Genomic DNA, 24,047 nt, shown 5'->3' with positions numbered 1-24,047 from the left:
CTATCTTTCGCTTTATATTTCTAATTGCCCTCACCTCAATATAGTCCACATTACAAGTACCTATGTGAACTGGTTCGATCTTCTTCTTTTTCTTTCGTACTGCTGTTCTCAAATTCGGTCTGCAAGTATTCCGTGAGATAACGACCGCGCAAGCCTTGCCTCTCCCTCTGCCGGACACGACACATGGCCGATTGGGCCGAGTCCAGGACTTCCTACTGTGAGCGATACGAACAGGAGCAATTATAATTGATCCCGATAGCAACGCTCTAGGGGTCATAACGCACAAGGCCCTCCACTACCCCAAGGTATGGATAGGTGAAAAAAACAATGTTTTGTTATTAAAAATGTTTTTATTTAAATTTCATTACAAGCGCAGAAATAATTGCTAAAAAATTAGGCATGAAAGCCTACACGGACTTTCATTTAACACACCTTGTGTGATGATAACAGCCATAGTTAATTTTTTAATTTAAAACATTCCATAAAAGGAGATATTTTTTCTAAACGTGTAGTTATATAAAATATTGACGTCTTTCAAGTAGCAACTTGAATATCTACCTCTACCATAAATACCCTTGCTGATAATACGTCAGCCAAGAATGTCAATAGACATCTTCTGCTCATTTTTTTATGAATTAATCAGCAAAATGTAAGCATTAGTGGCATGAAAGTGTCACTTGTAGAAAATATACTCAACTTTTTCCTAGTATTGATTTACCTTGTTTTCACGTTCTGAGGCAGTGGGTGGCATTGCGAACCCAATCTGGCGGTTCATTTTTTTTATTCTCATCAATCTTTCCTAAGCATCCCCTCTGTATCACTTACACCTTCCTTTTCCTCCATTTCCCTCTTATCTTTGCAATATGAGACCTCTATATGAGTTTAGCAGGAACATTTAATATATGAAGTTCACATTCCAACTTCGATTTCTGTCCAAGTGGGGATTTTATTGAAGGAAATTAATTGTAAATTGGCTAAGTGGTGGTAATAATTCATAAGACAAATATAATATAAAATAACAGTTATGCCCTAATGGAAAATAATTGAACTACTTAACCAATGGTTAATGGCAAGTTGTAGGAATCTTGCGATGTATTTCAAGCGATAACGAGGAATTAAAGATAAAAATTGTTAAACTACATTTAACTCTATTAGTTTCTCAATAAGTTTTCGTCAAAGAAAATGTCTTCTGTTGAAGAATAACAGCAACCCTTAACCAAGAATACTTCCGCCCATTACAGATAAAATTGCTCATTTACCTACAGGAGGCTTATAAAATAATTGAGGGACATCTCTCCAGTCCCACTCGTTTAAAGGAAAATATTTTTTGACGAGTTATTAGAAAAATTCACAGTGAACGAGTGAAAGAATGAAAAGGCCTCCCGTTGCAAGGACAAATTACTGATGCACTTTAAAGCATCGAAATCACAATCCTAGCGTGTGAAACGAACACACTTATTGTCACTTATGAAATAAAACTTAGTTTCTTCGTTTCGACACATGTATATAAGTCATTTATTATTTACCATTGTCGAAACACAATCGAAAATAAATGGAGAACGTCGGATATAAAATAAAATAATCACAATTATTCTACCTATTCATCTGGTCCACAACACAGTATTGGTTATTTGTTTGAAAAGTGTTATCATTTAAAATGAGTTTAAATCGAATTCTTTATTGCTAAAACACGTGTAAAATTTCTCATTAAGCTCAATAAAAATTTTCACTAATTTTATTTCTAATTCTGCGAGCATAAAATAAAAAAAACACACCGATGAAAAACACACGAGTTATAAAATACTAGAATATTGTGGCTTGGACAATAATTCCTTGTACATATTTGCTCGTGTGTATTATTTTGTTTGAAGGATAAATGTTTTTACTCCGAAAAACACTGTGTTTATGACGAAGGAAATTCCTACAACTTTGCATATAATTAGGTGATCGATGGCATTCACAGCATATCAGTCACATGTAGATAAAAATTTTCTACTCCGAGTTACGGAATTTTTACCATGAATGTTTTATATGTGCCATGGAATTTTGTCGAAATGTTTACGGAATTACATCCGTTCCTATATTTCAGTCCAATTTCGCATTACTTCTTTCATCTACGATATTTTAACAATATACTTATATACACTTCAATATATTCTTTGAGCTACACTTAACGTTTTATAAGCGTTCGTTTTGATGAACATTTGAAATCACTCGTCCAAATAAAACACGTTTATAAAATTGAAGCACCATTTTGAGATTCGAGTTTCTTTATGTACATCTAATTTATTAATTATAAGCACAAACTCTATGAGTAAATTAGTTTATCTTCATACCTTTTAATTAAGTACTGCCAAGAGTTGTAATTTTGTTTTTGTTAATCCTTTGTCATGATATATTTGCTAACGAGCATCTTGTATCACCTGTTTTACTTGAAGTAATTTAGCCAAATAAACTTTTTATCATTAGCAGGGACACTTCATATATTTTCCATTGAATTCGCATCGAGTAACGTGATATATACGTTTTATCCACCATCTAAAGCATTTCATAGACTCCTTAAAAATACTTACACATTCTACCAGTCTTTTTGCATTAAATTGCACAAAATTAAGGCAAGAATGAGATTATTTTAAAATGGAAATGACTTAATTCTATCATATCTTATTTTGTCTATCCGTAGCTAGCTATGCCCTAATAATAGGGGATTCTTATGAGTTGAATGCCTTAAGGTCTCATGACATATTGATTTTAACAAGTTGTTTAGTAAATGGATATGAAGGGAGAGATGTCATTCTCCGAAAGTGGAAGTGTAGTGCCACGTGCCACAACCGAAGGGCATGATGACTGGCGTTCCATCTATTTCAACCACTGCATTTACTGAGGCTATTTATTTTTTCCACGCATAAATGAGATGGAGAAGCCATTATTGAACAATTATGTTCCCTGACTCTATTGCACGAAAATTCCTAATTTTCATTTTGACCCTCCAGTGGCCTAAAGACTTAGCATAATCATCACAATCAATTTACGATTGTATGGCAGTATTCAAAAGAACTAGAGGCAACAGCGCCGTTGAGGCGCTGTCCCTTGTTTGACATTAATGGAATTCTCAATTAATTTCCCTCAAGGGAATTCGTCTTCTTTCAATGTTTCTCTTCCCATTCTCTCTTCACTCCTGCCCATAGCCACCCCATACATCTGCTCCACGTACTACTCTCCTGACCTTCTCCACTTCCATCGTTGTTGTTGTCATTCTAACCGATCCCACAACGTCCTCACCAGGACCTACCCCCTCACTCGCCCCGCCCCTTCTCAACCCTATGGCACCAGATGACGCTCTGCTCCTTCCGGAACGGAGGGAGGACGACCCATCCTCAAAGAAATCCTCGTATTCTCCGTAGCTCTCCCGGCTTCGGCCCTCAACCGCCCACCTTTCTGTGAATTCTGACGCGCTCCTTGCTAGCGATGGCTGGGAAGCAGACCGGGCGAGGCTTCCGTCCACTCCGTCTTCGTCATCCTCCTCGCTATCTTCGAATCTCCTTCGTCGATAACCCCGGGGCAGGGCCTTTCTGATTGCACCCCTTTTTCCGCCCGGCGGAGGTGGAGCGAAGTAAGACGAAGATGCCGAGGTGTGGCCGCTGGCATCGCTCATGACGTCACTCATGGCCTCGGGCCTGGAGTGGTCAGCGACCACCACTTCGGACACCGAGAAAGGAGCGTCTGAGTAGACTGAGGACGGGGCTCTGCCACCCCTCCTGGACCTCGTTGGCGAAGATGGAGCCCTGCTCCTGCTCTCTCTTTCGTCCTCGTCTCCCCTTCTGCGTGTGGAAACAGAGGAAGCCCCCGTGTCGGAGTCATACTCGTAAAGGGTCGGCAAGGATGATCTCCTGGACCTGTTGTCCCATTCGGTGGATTTGCTCCTGCGGTAGGGCGGCCTAGGTCCGCGGGACTGCGATGCCTGTGTGGCCGACGGTGGGGGAGCCAGCACCCTGATGATCACGTCCCATTTGTGAGGCTCGAACAAAGTCCTGTATCGGGTATCCCTACGGATCCTCTCGAAGTCCTCACGGACCGTTGCTTCAGTCAGGAGCGTCCTCAGGGTGGACTCGGTGGTGATGATTTGACGCCATTTCTCCTTATCGGCTTCCGTGAGAGTACTCCTAACCATTTCTGCCAACTCCTCTTCGTCGTCATCGATTCGGCCGCTTTCTAGATCCCTGTCTTCCGTATCAGTCTCGGGAGCTGTATCGTACTCAGTGGTTGTTGCCTCTGATGGAGCCCGTTCGGATGGAGTCCGCTCTGGAGGTTGCAGAACTCTTATCAGCACATCCCAGTTGGGAGTCTTACTCGAGACGACCGGCTCGTCCACTGGTCCAGGGTCTCGCCAAATAGGAGCCTCCCTTGGTTCTGGGGTTCGCTCATCGGCGGCTCCTTGGTAATCAGATGCCGCTGCGTCGGTGTAGTCAGACTCCCAGCACAAAGTAGACGAGGAGGCGACGGAGGAAGGTGGTGGTGGATTCGAGGGCGGATTGGGATCCGGATAGTTGCGAATGACAACGTCCCACTTCTTAGGTGGAGGAGGCTGAGGTTCTGGGTTGGCTGTCACGGCCCTCCTCCTACGGCGCTCTATGTCCTCGATGGTCCTCCTTTCCGTAACCGTTCTCAAGAATACGTCGTCCACCACGTGAGATGTTATCTCGGGCCTTCGGGAGATGACCACCGGAGGTTCCGGCAGATCCTCCACTCTAACCGTTTGCTGTATTATCTCCTCGTCTTTGCGTATGTGGTGAGTGGCCGGGGTCTGCTGGGAACGCAGGGTGCCGGTGGGAAGCACTGGTGGAGGTGGTGGACTTGCGGCATAGTAGGGTTTGCTTGGTGGAGACTCGATGATCTCGGAGACTGAGCGAGTGTCCGTATTCTCAGTATTCAAGCTGATAAGAGAGCGGGGAGGTGGGCTTGCCCGCAGGTTTGCAGGGGGCGGTATAATGTCAACTCCCCGTAGAATGGTGTCAGGCTCCTCGGGCATGGTTCGTGCAGCCTCTACGTCAGACCATTCGCGTGTCTGGCGGTAGGAGTACTGCGACATCTGTGGAAAATGGAATGCATTAGTAATGATCAATCAATACAAATATACGGCTTTTGCTTGTCTACAATGTCTATGTTTTTAAACAGGTGTATAATTTTGCTAAATGCGTGAATTATTTCAGCAATTTAATGTTTCAATAACGTGGGAAAATACACATAACCAAGTAATATTGATTCGTACATTCCAAAAGTGTGAACCCCAAGAAGGTACATGAAATGGTTGAATCAGACGTTTAACTATGCCTCCTTATATGAATCATCTGAATAGCTTTCAACAATCCTTGAACTTCGCCGATGCTGAGTGAAATGCGAAATACGTTCCTGTCACGAAACGAAATGTAAATAGTTAATGCTAATATGAGAAAGGCTAAAGTCTGGCGTCTTACCTGCTGTTGTCTCTCCGACATCTTTTGCGGTGCGGCGGAAGGTTGAGGGTGAAGCTCTGGAACGTAGGTGAATGTCACTGGCGGAGCAGGAGGCGAGGGCTGCAGGAGGGGCATGGGAGGCGGCATGGACCTCGCGCCGTGGCTTTCCTCCAAGATCGTGTCCAAGTTGTTCCTGTCGGTCTGTCGAGTTGCGACCATTGAGGAGCAAATCGATGTCGTGTCTGAAGTTGCAGAAGACGGGGGTGGAGGCGGCGACGGCGGCGCTCGCTTAACCCGAACGGAAACGTCAAACTTAGGAGCCGGTGGTGGAACGATGGCCGCCGTGAACGTCTCCTCCTCCCTCGTGTAGCCTGCGTTTTCGAAGGATCCCGCGGAGCTGAGGGTGCTGGGTCGCCTGTCTATCCCCTTGACGTCCGCCGTCGTGACGAGCAGCATTCTACCTCCGGAGTCCACTTCCATTTCCTCCTCTGAACTGAGGGATTCCGAGGGGTAATCGGAGGGAAGGGTGTCGGACGCGGTGGAGGCGAGGGGTACGGCTGGGGGGAGGGCGGATGGAGGCGAGGAACCGGCGTGGGCCCTGGGGATCTTGAGGCCCTCGAACATCGAGATGGTTCCGGAGGACAACTTGGTTGTGGCGTCCGACTGGGAAGAGGCGGTCGAGGCCGCTGAAGAGTGGAACAGGGGCGTTCCCTTGAGGGATGAGGCTGGCCTCGATGGGGGCGGTAGGAGCAGGACAGGAGCCCTCCGGTGTCGTAGGCAGTAGTAGGAACATCCCAAGCCAATGAGGAGGAGGGTGAGGAATAAGATTGCGCACACTATTAAGAGGATGTGAAAACCTTTCAGCGGCGGTTCGATTGGAGCTGCTTCAGCAGGAAGCTCTCTGCAAAAAGGATAAATATTGTTAAATAAATGTGCGTACTTATCATTTCATAAATACTTGCATGATACGTATGCATGAATTTTCGGTAGTTCATGGATCTACGTTTAATTACTATAATGGCTTCTTGGTATATAAAGGCATACATTTGCTTTTGTTTTGCCAAAGTAATTTTCTCATAGGGGGAGCATAATTTAAAGTAATATTCATCGGTTATTCCATTACTAGCTGCAATAGTATTCGTTAACAGTGATAATAGAACTATGATAGAAGTGAAACTTAAAAGTGAGCATCGCATATAATCTAATTTTATATATTTTCATCTGCTTAAGTAACTCAAATCATTGGTATGCGAACCCTGGCCAATAAACTGAATTAAGAATACGTTCATATTAGAAGGAAATTACTCATGAATTTACTAAATGAAAACAATGATTCATGGGGCACTTTTTTATATTATTAGTCTCAATAGCAAAATCTTTAAGACAACTACCATGGCCTAGCTTTCATTGTGAGTAGGTCTGGAGCCTTCCGTAGTTCTAAAACCAATATAATGACTGTTTTTTTAGTGACGGACCTCTACTATAAACATAAAAACCATAACATATTTTAAATGAATTTTAGGATCCTTTGAGTTGCCTAGGATCAGGAGTATTTTTTCCACATTTCTAGGCTATTATGAGCGTTTTTAAAGGCGTACGGACGTGAACCGCTAAGGTTTTAGGGTTATGACAAGTCAAGGGTTGGTTTTATAAATGTGCCCTGGAACATCAATATTAATTCCTGAGAACGTTTATGCTTACATTCGGGGAAGCAGGCCAACTGGAGGGGGTGCCACTGGTGGCGGATAGCGACAGACGACGGTTATGACTTCATCGCCGTCCATTTCCAGCCCAGGATGAAAGCGCACCACTACATTGTTGGTGAACACACGCTGAGGATTCTGAAAAAAATGATACTTTTCGTTACAACTGACCTTGTGTCATTGTGTAGTCTAAAATACGGAAGTTATATGATTAATCTATTTATTAAAGTTACTTTTACGCTACATTCCGTCATCCTATTTAGAACCTTGTAATTCGCAATAAACCCCTGAAATGAAAATTCTTCTCCCTAAGTGTGCTGTGAGCATTGTTTAAACGTTATGGATTTTTTAATATTTAATAGTTTTCAGCTTTTCTCAGCCTAGCTTTCGTAAAAGGTCTTAAAAAGATGTCTTATAGTGATTTTTTTCAAAAATAATGAACTCGTGTCCATTATGTTTTGACATCTACACTTAGTATTTGACCACAGAGAGGTATTCCTGTTTGAGCATGACTGATAAATCTAGATAGCATTATTGAGGTAATAATGCCTTTTAATTTGGTTTCCATTACTATTAGTCTACTGCTACGTATTATTGGTAAGGAACGGACACTGTACACTTCGGTTGCATTGTTTTTACATGAGTTAACACTTTATTTTAATGTTACATGACAAAACCCTTATTCTTATATACATCTACAGAATACCCCGTCAGCCGCCGCAAGGGCGTGTGGCGGGGGGTGTTAGGTCACCAACCGTAATATTATCTAATTCTTATGTTTTCCTCTGACTGCAAATCTAAATTTAAAATAATTGCATTTTTTAGATATCAAGTAAAGAAAGCAGATGGCAGCTTCGGTATTGGGTCCATCAAAAACCGACCTTGACGGATAAATTACTCTAAATAGTCGTGTGTAAAGAAACTTCTACTTCCATGTTTTGAATGTACTACTAACACAGTAATTGCCTGTTTTTTTAGACTTCTGATGTGCCTGTCTGTCCTTGTGCGCGAAGCAACTACTACTAATCGATATAGATAGAAACGCTAGATAATTTTGTTTGAAAAATTTACTATTTTGGAATTTTGGAAATTTTTGGCTTTATGTTGCTCATTGTGGATGAGGAACTTAGAAAATCTGATCAATTTGAGGCGACGTTCAAGGTAACCTATGTTACCATATTGTGAAGCAATTGAGCGAGGTCTGTAGAGTGAATAATATTATTAATTATAAAATTCTAGCCGTTTGGCTCTCTAGTAAAGATGACTTACTCGCAGACTATTTATCAGTGATTGTATGACTCACCACCACTTTGGCTTCGCTCTAAAATTGGCTATTGCCATTCGCTCTAAAATTGGCTATTGCCATTCGCTCTAAAATTGGCTATTGCCAATTTTAGAGCGATTAAATTTGAAAATCTTCTTCGAATTCCGCCGATGGCGGCGACCCGCCCACGTCTTGATCCCACCTCCCATTTAAGCGGGCAAATTCCTTCAGTATGATACAAACACCAGGGATTTGCGATTGAGTCACCGAAAGCAAATGATATATTAGTGAGATAAACACTCGCTGTTCTCAAATGTTATGCCGTTGTAAAATATTAAAAGTAGCCAAAGTATTAAATAATTGACGAGCTATCATTCACGGTATGTTATGAATATTTTTTATTAATAAAATAATTCTTATGATGCTACTCCGCCATTGCTGTCACTTAAAAATATTCCTAGACACATTCCGTTCTATTCATTCTTCGCCGGTGTTTAACTGTAGGATTTCCGTAGGCAATATTAAACATTCCTTTGCGGAATGATTTTACATGCCCATTATGATTATATTTAATTGCCATTATTAATACCAAAATATTCTTCATAGGAAAAATTCTCCAAAAGGTCTTTTGGCTTAGTTTTATTACGTCACATTTACATCAATCCAATTCTGTTAGCATCAAAGCAATCTTTTATTATGCAACTCAACATTCTCGAGAACTATTTTGAAAGCCAGACACGTGCAATACCATCCGTTTTTTCGTCATTAATTTAAAATATTTTGTTAATTATTTGCATCATAATTATTCAATCATTAATAAAGATAATTAATTTACCAAATAAAACCACCGCAATGAATTTAAAATCAAACCATTGCAATGAAAATCTTCCATTCAGTCGAATTTCGGATTCCAGAAATTGAACAGTGGAAATGGAAATGATATACGCACGTATTTTATCAGGTGACATTCATATGAGTTATATTAAATATTCATATCTGTAATTGAGTTAACCATATGAATTACTAATGAGAACAAAAAACAACGGGTCCGAAATTGTTTTAAAAAAGAATTTAACAAACTCATTGGCTAGAAAATATTTTATCGTTCTTTTTTTCAGGATTTATGCTTAGATAATGGCTGCGACCACTTTGCAGGTATTAGAAGATTTTCCAAAGATAATTTGATGCCTCGACTGGAAAATGGAATATTTTCTCGCTATGGAATCATCACCAGTCTAACATACTGCAATTAACAGTTTTGAAAGTCGACGTCATCTCATAATATATTCTCCAGTAGCTTAAACTCGGCCAGAACGCCTCGCTATCCTTGTACCATTAACATATTTTTTTAAAAAGATTAAATGCAGTAGGAATTCATATATATTGAGCCAATTTAAATTTTGAATTGCGCTTTTCATTATTGCCCGTATTCTGGTGGTGATAAGGCGCAAGTTTCCCTCGATAAAGCATCACATTCAATGGATTCAAATGCAAATTATGAATAAGCACATTTAAGCCTACTCCCCTCGAGCAATACCTTTGCCTATCGTCATACCACTCATTATGTAAATGTCATGGGAGCGTCCAGTGCTACTCGTGCTTCTGCATACCTATAAGCCTCCACAAATGTCAAAAAAATAATTCGAGAACACATGGCGGCACGGTAAAGGAGATAAAGCAAAACCTGACAATGAGTGCCAGATTCAACAGCACGGTTGGCATGCCGTTTATTCTTAGTTTTACATAATCATTCTCAAAGCATGTTCATTTCATAACATATTGTAATATGAACATCTTTCTTTTATCCCATTTTAATTACGGGTTGTCTCGACCATTAGTAATACATTTTTTGAATTTGTTCAAATTACGTAAAATACATTACCAGATGGTGAATATTTTAGTTTCCGAAAATACCAGTGGGGCATCCATGAATTAGATTAAAGGAACATTTATTCAAATTTAGAATTCCCTTAGTCTGGGGAACCTTTAGTCCAGGCGAGGAAGTACGGTACTGATCGATAACTTAGCTCCCGAACAAACCCTTCTGAAATGTATCTTTGCATGGCTCTCATGGGGAGATTTCCCATTCGATTCAGGGACCTTGTAATTCTATCATCCAGCATCCTGTGTAGCAAGAATGTGCAGACAGCTGCATGGTGGAAGGATTATAAATCCCTCTTTTGATTGGCTATGAGAACCACACGTATTCAAATCGTAGGGAGTGCGATCCAATGTTCACAGTATTAATTTGCATGTCCATCACATTCCAGCATTCCAATTGGCTCCCTCCGAGTGAAGGGAACGTGGAGTCCGCGGCACCAACCCGGCGTGACTCACCTGCACCGTGCCGCACCCTTTGAGCGGAAGGTCGAGCCTGAAGTTCAGGGAGCCGTTGCCGTGCACAGTGCACGCGCTGTTTCGATCGAAGTCCGCGTACGCGATGCCGAAGAACGGAACGTCGAACTTCAGCTCCACCTGTTGGGAAATAAGTAAGTCGTTTAGTTTGTTTTGTGGAGTTGTAATCCCTGGGAAACACCAATTTTGGGGAATAATTTTCAATGTTAACCTCGGAATGAAACAGAGGCATGTGCGTTTCCAGCCCCACTCAGTCCCCTTGGGCTTCAACAGTCAATCTATCGCTATGGACTCAGCGGCAGTTCCACTCCGCTGAAATATCTCTTTAATGTAAAGAAAACCTTATAGAGAGTGATCTCGGAATGAGCTACCTCTCTGTTGAGTTTGCCGTAGAAAAATACCATCTCATGGTTTCCGTATTTGCTGTCATTAACGTTTGATTTTCTCTCATTATCTAATGTTGTTTCTGTAAATAGGACTATCATGTACAGTTCAGTGATTTTTTTCCGTTTCCGGATTTTTTTACCTTAGGCATTGAGATGTTTGGAGTAATTACTTTCCCAGGGGAAATTTTTGATGGGAGTCAATTTTGCGAAATGATGTTACGTATTTATGGAATGATGAGATGATCCTCCATGTACTGATCGCAAAGGAGCTAACAACATAAATTTAATGTTTAAAAAAGTATTTTTTTACGAAACGAATATCGGGAATCGAGGGGTTTCTCCAATACGTCCGTGTAACAGGTACATTTCTCTCACAAAAGTGGATATTTAAGTGGAGAATCTGAGACGAAGACGCTTATATTCAAAACTGATGCATTGGTGCTCTACCGAATGGAATTCCCTCATCTTTTCTTGTAGGCAACCAGAATGAATATAAAATATAATAAAATCTGTGGAAAAGTACCAGTCTTTCTTTCTATTTCAACAATGAATATAAAATATTTTGCAGGTGTTCAGCAGTGAGAACTAAGACTCAATGAAATTTCATCAGTGATGAATTTTCACTGTCGTAAATACTTAAAATATGCAGGACGTTCTATAAATAATCAAGTTATATCGAATGGCATGGGATAGAGCTTTATTGTGCATAGAAGAATGGGGATAATCCGTACAAGAATGCAACGAATATCGTGAGAAACCGCGCCCATTCCGATCTCTCCGAGATCGGTATACCCATAGTAAATTAATATATCCCCCGCAGCAGCTTTTTAATAGTCTTTATGTAGTTTCCTTATTAGTGAAGTGCCTTTACTGAGGTCAGATTATTGAATAAAATCGAATCGTTAAGCTATATAGACATCATTTATTGCATGTTTCCCATTTGCATAGCGAGCTTCCGGTTTTACAAAAAAATCGCGGAACGCTGCTATTCTCTTTAAATATTGAATATTTGCTTGAGCCGCACCTGCATGATACCGGCGGCGCAATTCAGCGCTCCTTTGGTCCTGTTGAGGAATATAACCGGGGAAAGGTCGTCGAGTTTCGTGACTTTCCCGTCGAGAATCGTTTGCTGGGGTAGGCCGAAGTTATTCTCTTCCGACGGCGCTTCGAATTCGATGCTGTTGCCATGGCTTGCGTAGTTGGATTGCCCCTCGCTAGCCGGCACGAGGAGCAGCAACCCTAGGACAAAGAACCGCATGGCCGGCTGGCCCTGCATTGCGGGGAGGATCTTCATGTCAGGACACCTGAAACCAGAAAAAAATGAGTAAATATGACTTGCAGTTTGAAGTTTGTAAATCTGGTGGTGGATATTCGTCAACACTGAATATAGATGCTAGAGATAGATAAATCCGTTTCACAGCAGTTGAGTTCAATGATAAAATTAGCTTTAGACAGATCAGATTATTTATTATTTTGTCTATCAAACTTGATGGAACAGTTTTGTGATAACTCAATGCTTTTTCAGGAAAAACATTCCTGTTTTTATAATTTCAAACTTAAACAGAGAGGTTAATTTAATTTTTTACGTGACTCAATTGCGAAAACTAAATAGCAGGATATAAACAATGTAAGAGGTTTTGGTTTCCAAAAATCGTGAATATTGCCCTTCTGAATTTTCTTAACGTAGTAAAGCTAAAAAAAAAAAATCATCAAATTTAAGAAATTCTGTCGTCCAATTTGTCACATTATTTAACATAAATGAAGCTGAATGCGCGACTATGAAGATTTTCGGGCTCAATGAAGTTCAGAATCTCCAAATTTGTTGACCAGCACCAGTCCCTGATGGCTAATGAGCTCTAAAGAAGTCGAAAATACAAATATCTTTTTTACAAATATCAAAATTAGTAAAAAAACATACATCATAATCATTGCAGTCGCATCGGCTAACCGTCGTGTGAAAAGGATCGCATGTTTCTTCTGCATGAGGGTACTTGTCGCAAGTTATGTCATTAATTGGTAATTATAGTTTGGCGCTCGGTATTGTCCTATTTAAAAATTTTCATTTTACGTGACTTATACGAACTCATATTATTTATTAGCACATTTGAGAATCGATTCCGTATTTAAATTCACGGTCATGAACCACTCGGAAGGAAATTAGTACGATGAAAACAGAAGACCTTCCATTAATCCTCCGGGGAAATGCGTACTTTCTGCTACGAACGTCGCACAAAATAGAGATAATGTCCAATACAGGCATTAAATAGCACTCTGTTCATATCTAATATGTCATACTAATCCTCAAGGCCCAAGAAACGAGCGCGTAAAGCATCCATAATCAACAATCCGTGTTTATTTCCTTTTCATGAATTATCATTTGAAATCATGATTGAAATCGTAAATACCACTAATATCAGTGATTCTGATGCAGCCGCCAGCTTCGAAAGTGGGAACCAAGGAGAAAGCACATATTTCCACTAGGAACTTCCATTCGACCCACACAAAAAGTACTGATACAGTATCATGTTCATTTGAAATATAAATAAGCCTATAGGTCAACCGCAATGCCAATAACTCCTCATGCACATCAACACGTCTCATCCCTCTCTAAGAAACACAAAAGGAAAGTAGGAAATGTACTTAGAATTTATGTGCGCTACGGTGACGGTGTTGGTGGCCTTCTGAGGCGAGTGCCAGCATTCGAAGGAAATGAATAACATGGGACGATTGGCTGTGGTATGAGTGTCGAGATTAGTTTTATAGGCCTACTTACAATGGCCTATCCTCCGTCCCGTTACCTTCCAGTCTTAGTGAACGATCCACGCACTAATCGCTCAATTTGAAACGGTTGCGACGATAAAATTTAATAGCTTCGTCATGTTGAAATCTTTTGCTTCTACAAAATAAAGCGAGCTCTGGGAGCAAACTGGTCACCAAATAAATACCATTACGCCAAGCGAGCTGATTGGTACTGAATATCCTCATCGTTTTTCGTCGAGGGAGGAGAACATTTGCGTAAATATAGTGGACTGCTCTTTGGTGAATTATGCAATGACTAAAATTGTCACAGTGCATTACCCTTGTTAACCTCAAAGTCAACTAACTTTGAGGTCAACAAGACCTGCCATCATCAATAATTTGTGCCTACAAAGTTACGAACCTGAGTGTATCTAAATCTGAATTTGATTTGCATATACGAGGCGTAATCATATAGCTATTCTTATTTTTTAGTTGAAATAAATGTGATCATCGGAGAACTTAGGTGTTAGATATCTGACAGAGTTATACGAAAGAAATGAAACGTCGAAAACATCACCAAAATTAAAATATATCATGGAAAACATGTTTATAAGCATCTGACATTCAATGATAAAGTTGCCATTTCATCTTATATTTTATTGTATCACGAACATATGCCGCTGTCAGGGACGTGATGGAATTTTTATAAGCCTTAATCGGAGGAGGTTTATTCAGCATATAACGAGGATGAAAAATAAGAATCAAGTATCTTGGAATTGCATGCATCAACGCTTGTTTACATTGTTTAACTAATAACAATTGCTATCCGGTACTTTTAAATCGACGTTTAGCTACAGTATATCAACTGAACTTCAGTTGACGATTTTGTCTTCCCACAGTGATGAGGATTTTTATTTGTTTTAGTTTAATAATTTTGGTCCTCGCGATAAATGTTTGGTTTCTTACAGGATCTCACTCGTGGAAAAAGTCTACGGCTGTTGATGGAAAATAACTTCTGTTTTGGTAACTGAGTAATAAAACGCCTATAGTCGTATTCTTTAGTTCAAATGTCCTTATGTTGTCATTGCATGCCCAGGATGAAGGGGAAATTTGCCGACGAATAACAAAACCTTTGCATAAGTAGTTAAACACTTGAAGAGTATGACGCATGAATGAAACTTTATTAATGATTGTGCGAATGATATGACAATCCATGTGCGAATGTTTATCACGCTCAGAAAAAAGCGGCGGCAAAAGGACTGAAAAGCGCTTACTTTTTAAAGCATTCTGATTGGCAAAAATTTCCACGAACCGAAAATCGCACTTCTTACCTTACTCAAGCTAACCCTTAGCGGCTCTTTTTATTCCTGTATTCGCGGAAAAATTGTATACCTTACTCACGAGAGATGCCTAAGTTCAAGTTCGACTGGATTTACACGAAGATATTCACGAATATACCCCGTTATTTTGGATTTAGTGCACAGTTGATCACCCCCAAACCTCTTATCTTGATGAACCGAGGAGTCCTAATTTTTTTTATTTTAGTTAAATTTTAACATCCCTTGCGGTAGGAATTGTAAGCTTTCATTCCTCCAGTTCATACTTGCGTTCAACATTACATTTGTTTATTATTTTAGTCGAATATGTAATTCATTTGAACCAATAAATAATTTTTCAGTGATGACATTTTTTCCGTTCTCTAACTGTAATCATAATTCCGCAAATCAGAGAACGGTATCTCACTTGGACCGATTACCTCCGCTTATCGCTAACTCCTTTGGGTCGGTGATTGGGGACGCGATATTCATCAACGAGATTCCAAAAATTAAAACGAAAGTTCGATTCCTCTCACGTTTAACCTTGGACGCTCAATGACTACAGCGATGCAGCTGTGTTATATGGAAAGGACGCTATGTTATTTGTACGGGGACGGGAGGAGAGAGGGGGTTGGCGTCGGGATGGAGGGGTAGAGAATATAACGGATGCTGGATGTAGGGAAAGGATAACGTTGCACAAGATGTCTAAGAATCTTGCCAAGGTGAACCTAGCAAGTGCAGAGAGAGTTATTGCAATGCACCCCCTCCCCGTTTCCTTTGCATGCTGTTTTATCACTCGCTCTGTTAGAGACGTGTGGCATCCGACCAGGAGCACGTGAATGCAATCAGTAGAGCACGTTAATTTGACGTCCCTTTTTTGTCGACTCGGCATTCAGCATTCCTCTCTTTCCAATGAGAATCCTTTCAAACTGAATAAGTGATCAAGGTTTGAAATGACGATCGACGAGAAAAGTGCCGCTTAAAGAAATCTTTGGAATCGGATAAAAAATATCGGCAAATAAGATTAGTAGGAAATTACAGAGTGAATGCAGCCAGTTTTGCCTCACTGTTTTTTACTTTCTGTGGATGACTTGCAGAGACAATTGTAAATCTCCTAGTCGCCGATAAAAATTTCGCAGCAAAAGACCATGGAATTTTGTTCATTTCGCTGTATTATACGAGTACTTTTGTCGTTTTTAAACTTTGAATTTTTGTGCGTAATGCTGTTTCAGTTTCCGATGAATTATAAAATTTAGAAACACCAGCGCATCGCATTCACATTTATCGGATTGGTGCATTGTGAAACGGCGTACAAAATCGTTGCTGTATTTAATCCGAAACAATGTCATTACCTTTGGTCCCATCTAATTTGCATCAGTTATTCCAGTTTAGGGGTAATAATAGCCGCTGATCCTGTTCTTAGCGATTATTTTAAAATAATTGTCCTTGTATTGTTACTCTTTTGTACCATTTTTCAAGCATATTTAATTGTATTTTCAGACATCGTTAAAATCTACGCTTTGGACGCTACGCTACGCGTGCAAAGGCATTGCCGATTTCTCCTGCACTACGTGATTTCTATACATATACCCCCTTATCTTTCTGCCCTAGACTTTTTCCATACTTGTGCACTTAGAAATGTTGTCCTTCGATGCAATCTTGCTCAACCACGCCCACTACCACACATGGCTTACTCGTTCCCGCGGACGTTTGGCCTGCGTTATCGCCATATCGAATTGCCCAACATGGTTTTGTTAGCTTTCGTCCAGTCAATGTTCTACGCGATATAGTTGATGTACGCTCTCCTTATGTTGTCTCCGTCCCGACGGCAACGTAACGTATAGAAGATGTCTGTAACCTATTTAGCACTGCGGTTAAATATTTTGTAAATGTCAGTCGGCTAAAACGAGCGTATGGCGTCATCGACGGACAGACGTATGAGCGAGCCTATCACGGGTGAAGGTAGTAGTGGATAATATGGAGGAGGAGGGAAAGTCTTGCGGGATATTTTTTTTTAGGGGAGTCAGATGGGAGAGTGGGACTGGAGGGAGGTTGAAGGGCGGAAACATAACGGATCTCGGGCGGAAAGAGGGAAACGAAATTGAACGAAAGAGAATGGCTGGCACACGTCGAAACCGTTCCGAATCAAAAATTACTTCTGCATGACCATCACCTCGTTATTTGAAAATCATATTTGCAATTCAGCAGCAGTAACACTCTGGACTACGGCTCCATGAAGCTTGTTTCTTTCAAGCCTCTTCTTTTTGTTTAAGTATAAAATAAAATCACGTGAATACATTTTGTCGAAAGGTCAGATTTAACACCACTTCGGGGATTATGTTTAAAAAAATAGTCAAAAATCAGCTCCCTTTCCCAGAGAAATCTTTATTTTTTTGCATCCGTCCGGAAAACTCTAGATACTTATGAATGCCGGCCGTAATAAGACTCAAATGCTTTTGAGGTACCATCTGGATAATTCAAAATCAATTACTACGTCCGTATGCAATGAGGCCGACACTGACTGCATAACGCTGCTATCACTCTGAAGTTGAAATCTGCGCCAAGCATGATAATTTCCAAAATGTAAACATTTAGTTGCATTAGTACATCCAAACTATTTGCAATTTTTCCGCCCGAAGGCAATTGAGATAATTTCTCCAGGTCCCCCTTGCAATTGATTCCGACGGTGTCCTTAATTACATATTCGGTTGCAAATATTTGCCCTCCTCTCCAGTTCATTTCATTTTTAAGTGCGATCGGCACTTCAAAGGTTGACTAGAGCGGAAAATATGAGTCATCTCGATTCCTTGAGAGTCATTAATTTTTCTGTTTCTTAACAGAACCTAGAAAAAATGAGAGTCGTTTAATCTCAGCAGTTAATTACATAAGGAAATGATTTACACTAAATGCCACCGACTGTTACTGTTCATATTTCAAATCTCAAGATTATGCGTGGAACTTTATCACTTGATATTAGCTCTTTGGACTCTATTGAATCGAATTATGAAAAAACTATTAATATTAATTTTAAGCGAATAAAAATGAAAATGAAAATCAGTTATGGACGCTCATTCAAAAAACAAATATGACCGCTTTTAAATGGTGTAATTTATATCATATTTTGGTGAAAATCTAGAAACAAAGATCGGAGAAGCAGAAATTCGCTTTAGCCATTAGAATTAAGGGAATCGGTCAGGTAGTTTTTTTAATTCGTAGAATTTGAACCATCTAGCCGGCGAAGTGGCCCCATTTTTCTTTTGCCCAATTCGAATCTCTACAGGACCATAAGTGCCATATTTCTTCGAAAATCACGCACCCTCTGAAACCGATCCTACCACTTCAACCAGAAGTTCTCTCTGCTAAAACCGCTGAGGAATATACTAGTCTAGTTCGTGGCCTTGTGGGCTACTTTTGAAGCTTCAGGAAGGATGGCAAAAAAAAAATATGCGGATCGGAGGGTTGTCTGGGGATGGGGCGTGGGAAGGGGGAATTACTCTAGAACTGGAATAGTAGTTGCGATGGAGCGTTTTATTGAAAATGTGGGTACCGTAGCGATCGATACATGCACCTTTTATTTTTCCATTCACTTTGCGTGTCTCTTTTATTTGCACCAGCATCACCAAGGCAAAAAGCCGATTTCCACGGCTCGCTCTAGTGTAATGCATGTATAACAGTTGACAGTCGGGAGGGCGTGGTGAAGCCGAGCGAGCGAGGTCGTCCAGTTTTGAAATAATGAAGTGAAAGGGAAAAAAATGTGGAGGGGCGGGAGGGGATTAAGTCTGAGGAGGGTTCAGAGGCAGGAGAGAAGGAGGGAGAGACGGAGAGATGCTGTGGAAAGAGGGATGAAGGGGTAAGGAAAGGAATGCGAGTAGGCGGATAAGATACCCATGGCTGGTACAAAGAGATGGGAGTTGAGTCAAGGAAAGGTGATGGCGTTCACGGTTGAAGAAATGGAAGTGTCACAAAACACACCAATCCAACCTCGTTATTATTAAAGCTAGTCCTCCTAAGAGCTCCCTAGAGATTGGCCCGGGGAAAACAAATCAGCATTGCTCAAAATGACCGAAAATTACGATGTGAGAAAGGATGAATTCTCACATATTGCCGCCAATCTATGAAAATGAACATTAATCATTATTCTTCGCGAATCCACGGTAAACCCTTCATTAATTTTCACGAACATGCATAGAACTCTCCCCGGTCCGTTCTCGTGCTCTTTTTCTCGCTCTTTTATATCAAATATTTTCGTTCTTCTTTGAATGCGTTCCCCGCGTGGACCCTTTGGTCAAAAAGGTGTTCATTTTTTCGAAGCGGAGATATAAATTATTCGCGGCAACCAAAGTGAATGAATTTAATTTGAGTTAGCTTCGCGCAGTGAACATGAGTGCAAAATTCTATTTTGGCATTCATCACCGAGCGAGGAAAATTAAGTTAGAGGAGCGACATTGAGTCGATTGTCCGAGAAGCAGAGTTCGCTGAAAATGACGTGTGCCGTGTTTATTCGGTGAAGGGATGGTGAAAGATCTTGCGACTGCGAAAAGGGAAAGGCCTCCGAGAATTATTGGGAAATCTACTTTTGCATGAAAAGTTTAAAGTCCGCCAAAATGTTAACTCAAATTAATATCATGCTATTTAAAGTTATCTTTTTTTTCGTACATTAATTACCGGGTCTCACTCGAGAGTGGTAAAGGTTAAAGGGCTGAAGGACACAAAGGAAGTTGGAAAGGTATTGGGAGGAAGCTATGGGGAGGGATTTCTGGGAGATTTCGATTGATCACCTAATTCAATTTGTGAATGTTCGTAGGGTTTTGAAAGGTAAGCGCGTTAATCGAACCTTCGTAAAGAGGTTTTCTTACTCTTCTCTGGATCATTAGGAAACCTTAACGTAATCTTGGGCAATCTACTCTCCACTATAGATTTCTTTTCCATCGCTCTTCTGTGATCTGTGGTAGAGAGACCAGATTTCGTTCTCTACTTTACCCGAATAACAAATTTAAACTCATTTCTTATACTGGCCTTGATTACAGTTGGTCTTGATGTGAAAAGGAAAAATCTGTAAACCCTTACGCTGTATTGTGCATATATTCAATTATAAGGATATTACGTGAAGTCAGTATGAGAAAGCAATGCATATTGCAACATTTTGTTTGATATAAAACAGTAATATATAGTGTGTAATTCAGTGCACTTTTATTTCAGCAATTTCTATTATGTAATGAGGGAATGACGGTAGTCGTGAGGAGTATTAAATCTTTATTTGGAAGTGCAAAGTTTCTTTTTCTACCCTCATCATGAAGGAATTCCACAAAGTTAAGCTTGAAACTGTTATTTTTCCATTATGTAACATTTTCCACTATAAAGCGCTTGTATTTTGGCTATTATTGCTGTAAGTGGATCAATGTAATAAAATTTAAAAAAATAAATGTTGAGGAACTTTTCTTCGAAATTTGAAGTAGATATTGTCAGTGTTGATTTTTCTGTAACTGATTAGGAATATCATAATGTTTAATAGTTGAAAATATTTTACGAGGCAGTCCTTTATGAGTGTTCCTCAGTTTTTCCATATCATGTATCTTATTCCCAGTGTTTCATTTCAATATGTATTTTATTATTTAAGATCCTAGTACCTTTTTTGGTTACGCCAATGCTTAGGTCAGGTCGCGTTAACTGATAATGATCATAACGACATTAAATATCGCAAAACTGAAAAGTTTTGTGGTACCCTCCCCACGTTTATATCAATATTGCGGTGCACATTGATGCAGCATACTGGGATATCATGGTTGATTGATCTCATGCGTTAGCCATCGACAATATATATATATATATATATATATATATATATATATATATATATATATATATATATATTGTACATGTACTTAAATTGTTTACATTCTGATAGCTGAAATAATCATTCCTAAATACCAGCCAATAAGAATGAATGATCGTGCCGGATTTGAACCAGCCACTCCAAAGTTGACGTAACCTTTGGAAGCTAAGTTTTACCATAATGTCAATCGTGTCGATTTCAATCGTTACAATGTCGGCAGAGCCAACCATTTCTTCAATGATTAGGTATTTCAACTAGAGGTTTTGAAGAATAGTTCTGAAGGATCCTGAAATAATCTCTTAATTAAAGCGTGGGTATATTTTCCCAATGTTGACTTGTTTAAATATTTATGATTATTTGACGAATCCAAAGAAGATCTCTCCTGAACTGAAATAGAAACCCACTGTGCCGCACTCGTTCATGATGGAGCCATCCCGAAGTGAAAGCGAAGGCGCTCTCCCGATTTCTCTATTGTTCTTGGCTGGGTCTTAAGCGTGAATAATCGCAGTGGAATTGCCAGTTTGAGCCTCTACATTTGTATTATGATTAACTATGTCTACACTATTCTGCCTACGATTAATTACGATCTAGCACCTTATGGATAAATTTATGGTCATGCTAGTCGTTGTCATTGATTGTCAATTCCCCCGGTGATGTCATTTCGCAATGTGTATCGGCTGAGTGAGCATGGTAAAAAAGAAATAATAAGAGGATTAGTATAAATTCTAAAAGTGGTAGTGTATCGAAAAGCAAAGCATTATAGTAGTTCCTTTTTATCCAAAATTATACATAAAATTACCGCCTTTCGAGGAAAATGGATTTGACTTAATGTAGTGGCTATTAAAGTGTGTCACAACATCCAAGTGTCAACGAGTTCCCTTGGGGTTCCTGGTAATATTCTCAGTTGACCAGGTAGTTCCAGATCCAAACATAAGTTTACTTTTTGACAAGCATTGGCAATAGTCATCGACTACAGGAGTCAAAGATAATAAGGAGGGGTAATAGTATAGTGATATCAGGCGCGTAGAATAATATCTAGCATTACGGCGGAAGAATACTTGAAGGATATCAATTACACCATCCCGATAGGAATTTTTTTGCAATCGCTGGTTAATGACAATGAACCCTTCCTAAAAGGAGCATGAACTTCCTAGAAAACGAAATCAGAACTCGGAGAAAAGAATGACAGTGTATTGTTCCAATGAAAGGGTGTACCTGAACAGGAACGCCATAGTGGCGAGGGCAGTATAATTTTAGTCGCGTTAAAAAACCATCACTCTCATACATCAACAGATAGCATGATAATAGAGAGAGAGATACATTATTAGTATTCCTCAAACTGTCGAGTTAAACGTATCTCAAAATGACATGCGGAGAAGTGTCTCTCAAAAAAATTGCTAACTTCCGTTTTTTCCAAATATCCGCCAAATCCGCCTAAGTTTTCCAAAAGAGGCAAATATCCTGTGTTCTTCAGGTTTTCCATCTTAGTTGAAACACTGCTATTTAGATGCATATATATTCAACCAATTTTTAATGAAAATTGCCCCATGTTATCGGACCCTGTCATAATTCTGTCACTTCAGGTTTCTGTTATACCAAGATAGCTATCCTTGTTGGCCCAATCCTCTCATTACCAAGAGTCTAGTTAATGCCTCAGTGCATCCATCGTATCTCTCTAAGCCTACGAAATTTGGAATCAGGCGCCTCATTCATATCCCAAAGCACTTGGTTAGGTCGTGACAATGACTTTTCTTTGCACAGTCAATCTGCATAAGGTATTTTTTTTAAATATACCTTTTTATAAATATTGGTGAAAACTATCATTTGATTGCAAATCGTCTCTGTGAAGCGTTCAATAGTACGTTTATTGAATTATCGCATAGATACAACCTTGCCTCAACAGTTATGCTGGTAACTTACCTGTGCACCTATTCCACGTGATACCTGAACGTATATATTGCAGGCAAGGATAGTCGTGGAGTTGTTATGTTAACTCTGCAAGTATTACGAAAATCAAAAAACCATTTAAAAAATATAATGAAAAACAGTATTTTCCAACATTACTGCTACGAGTGTGCAGGGGCGGGCACTCGTCTTCCGTTCAAAATGGGAATCTGAGAGTTCGTCTTGTAATAGAGACTACTAATGAGAATTTCCCAGCGTTTGAAAATGCGTGTTTGATCACTGCTACATCACTGTAACCAAAGAAGCAAAGTGTTATGCCTGTGCTTGAAACTCACAGAGGTGTGAGGATGTGCAACTCACTACGTTATGACAACTTTGAAACTAAAATACAGAGTTCTATCTGGATGAGTGTGTTATCATAGTGTTGTGATAACTGGAGCCTGAAATGGATCACCAGTGGAGGAGGATGTACTCTGGTAAATCAGATGGAAAATTAAACTCCAGGATTCGACTAGAACTCAGTACCGTGGAAGTTAGACGTTACCTTCACTTGAGAAGGAATTTATCTCTCGAAAGAACTTATTGAGGGCGTGACTTGTCTTTGACAATTACCTCCGGATGGAGAAAGCTTAATAACAATCCCACTGCTAATTCAACCCATTATGAAATTCTTGCGAGGCAAAAAAATATTGAAACGCCTTGTTCATTATACCTCTCTTGTGTGGGTGGAATTGAAGTAAAGGTACTTTGCTCATTTTTCCACGTGATAGACAAACATTTTTTATACGTCAAATAAGAAAGCATATAAAGAGGAACTCGGGCATAAAGATATTAATAGAGCATGCGAACTAGCACCAATTACGATTGTAGTGTTGAATATTGCGATGAAAGGAGGGTTAAAATAATTATAAAAAGGGTTATTATATTTTAGTCGTTATAAAACAAGATTATTAGTTTGGCATGTGCCGATTATTTATGTAATCAGCAATTATTGCATTTTTCATTTTCAGAATTTTGACCTCTATGTCTTCGTCCACATACTCTTTTCTCTGTTAAATCTGGTTAGCGTCACGCAACGAAGAAAAGACCATAG

At 39.8% G+C, this 24,047-nt stretch overlaps 1 protein-coding gene across 1 annotated transcript in view; it reads right to left on the bottom strand.

Moving 5' to 3' along the window:
- Positions 1 to 348: 348 nt before the first annotated feature.
- Positions 349 to 24,047, bottom strand: part of pot (zona pellucida domain protein papillote) — a 42,592-nt gene continuing 18,893 nt past the window's right edge. Inside the window, exons 2-6 of the mRNA XM_071591404.1 lie at positions 12,186 to 12,465; positions 10,758 to 10,895; positions 7,155 to 7,294; positions 5,475 to 6,354; positions 349 to 5,089 (exon numbers count right to left, since the gene is read on the bottom strand). Of these exons, the coding sequence (XP_071447505.1) occupies positions 3,173 to 5,089; positions 5,475 to 6,354; positions 7,155 to 7,294; positions 10,758 to 10,895; positions 12,186 to 12,455 (3,345 nt within the window). The 5' untranslated portion in view covers positions 12,456 to 12,465 and the 3' untranslated portion in view covers positions 349 to 3,172. The remainder of the gene's footprint in view (positions 5,090 to 5,474; positions 6,355 to 7,154; positions 7,295 to 10,757; positions 10,896 to 12,185; positions 12,466 to 24,047) is intronic.

The sequence above is a fragment of the Hetaerina americana genome, unplaced genomic scaffold (genome assembly GCF_022747635.1).
Source record: "Hetaerina americana unplaced genomic scaffold, ioHetAmer1.1.p SCAF_1, whole genome shotgun sequence".
Classification (NCBI taxonomy): Eukaryota; Metazoa; Arthropoda; class Insecta; order Odonata; family Calopterygidae; genus Hetaerina; species Hetaerina americana.
Note: the sequence above shows the minus strand (reverse complement) of the source record. Positions and strands in the feature narration are given on the sequence as shown.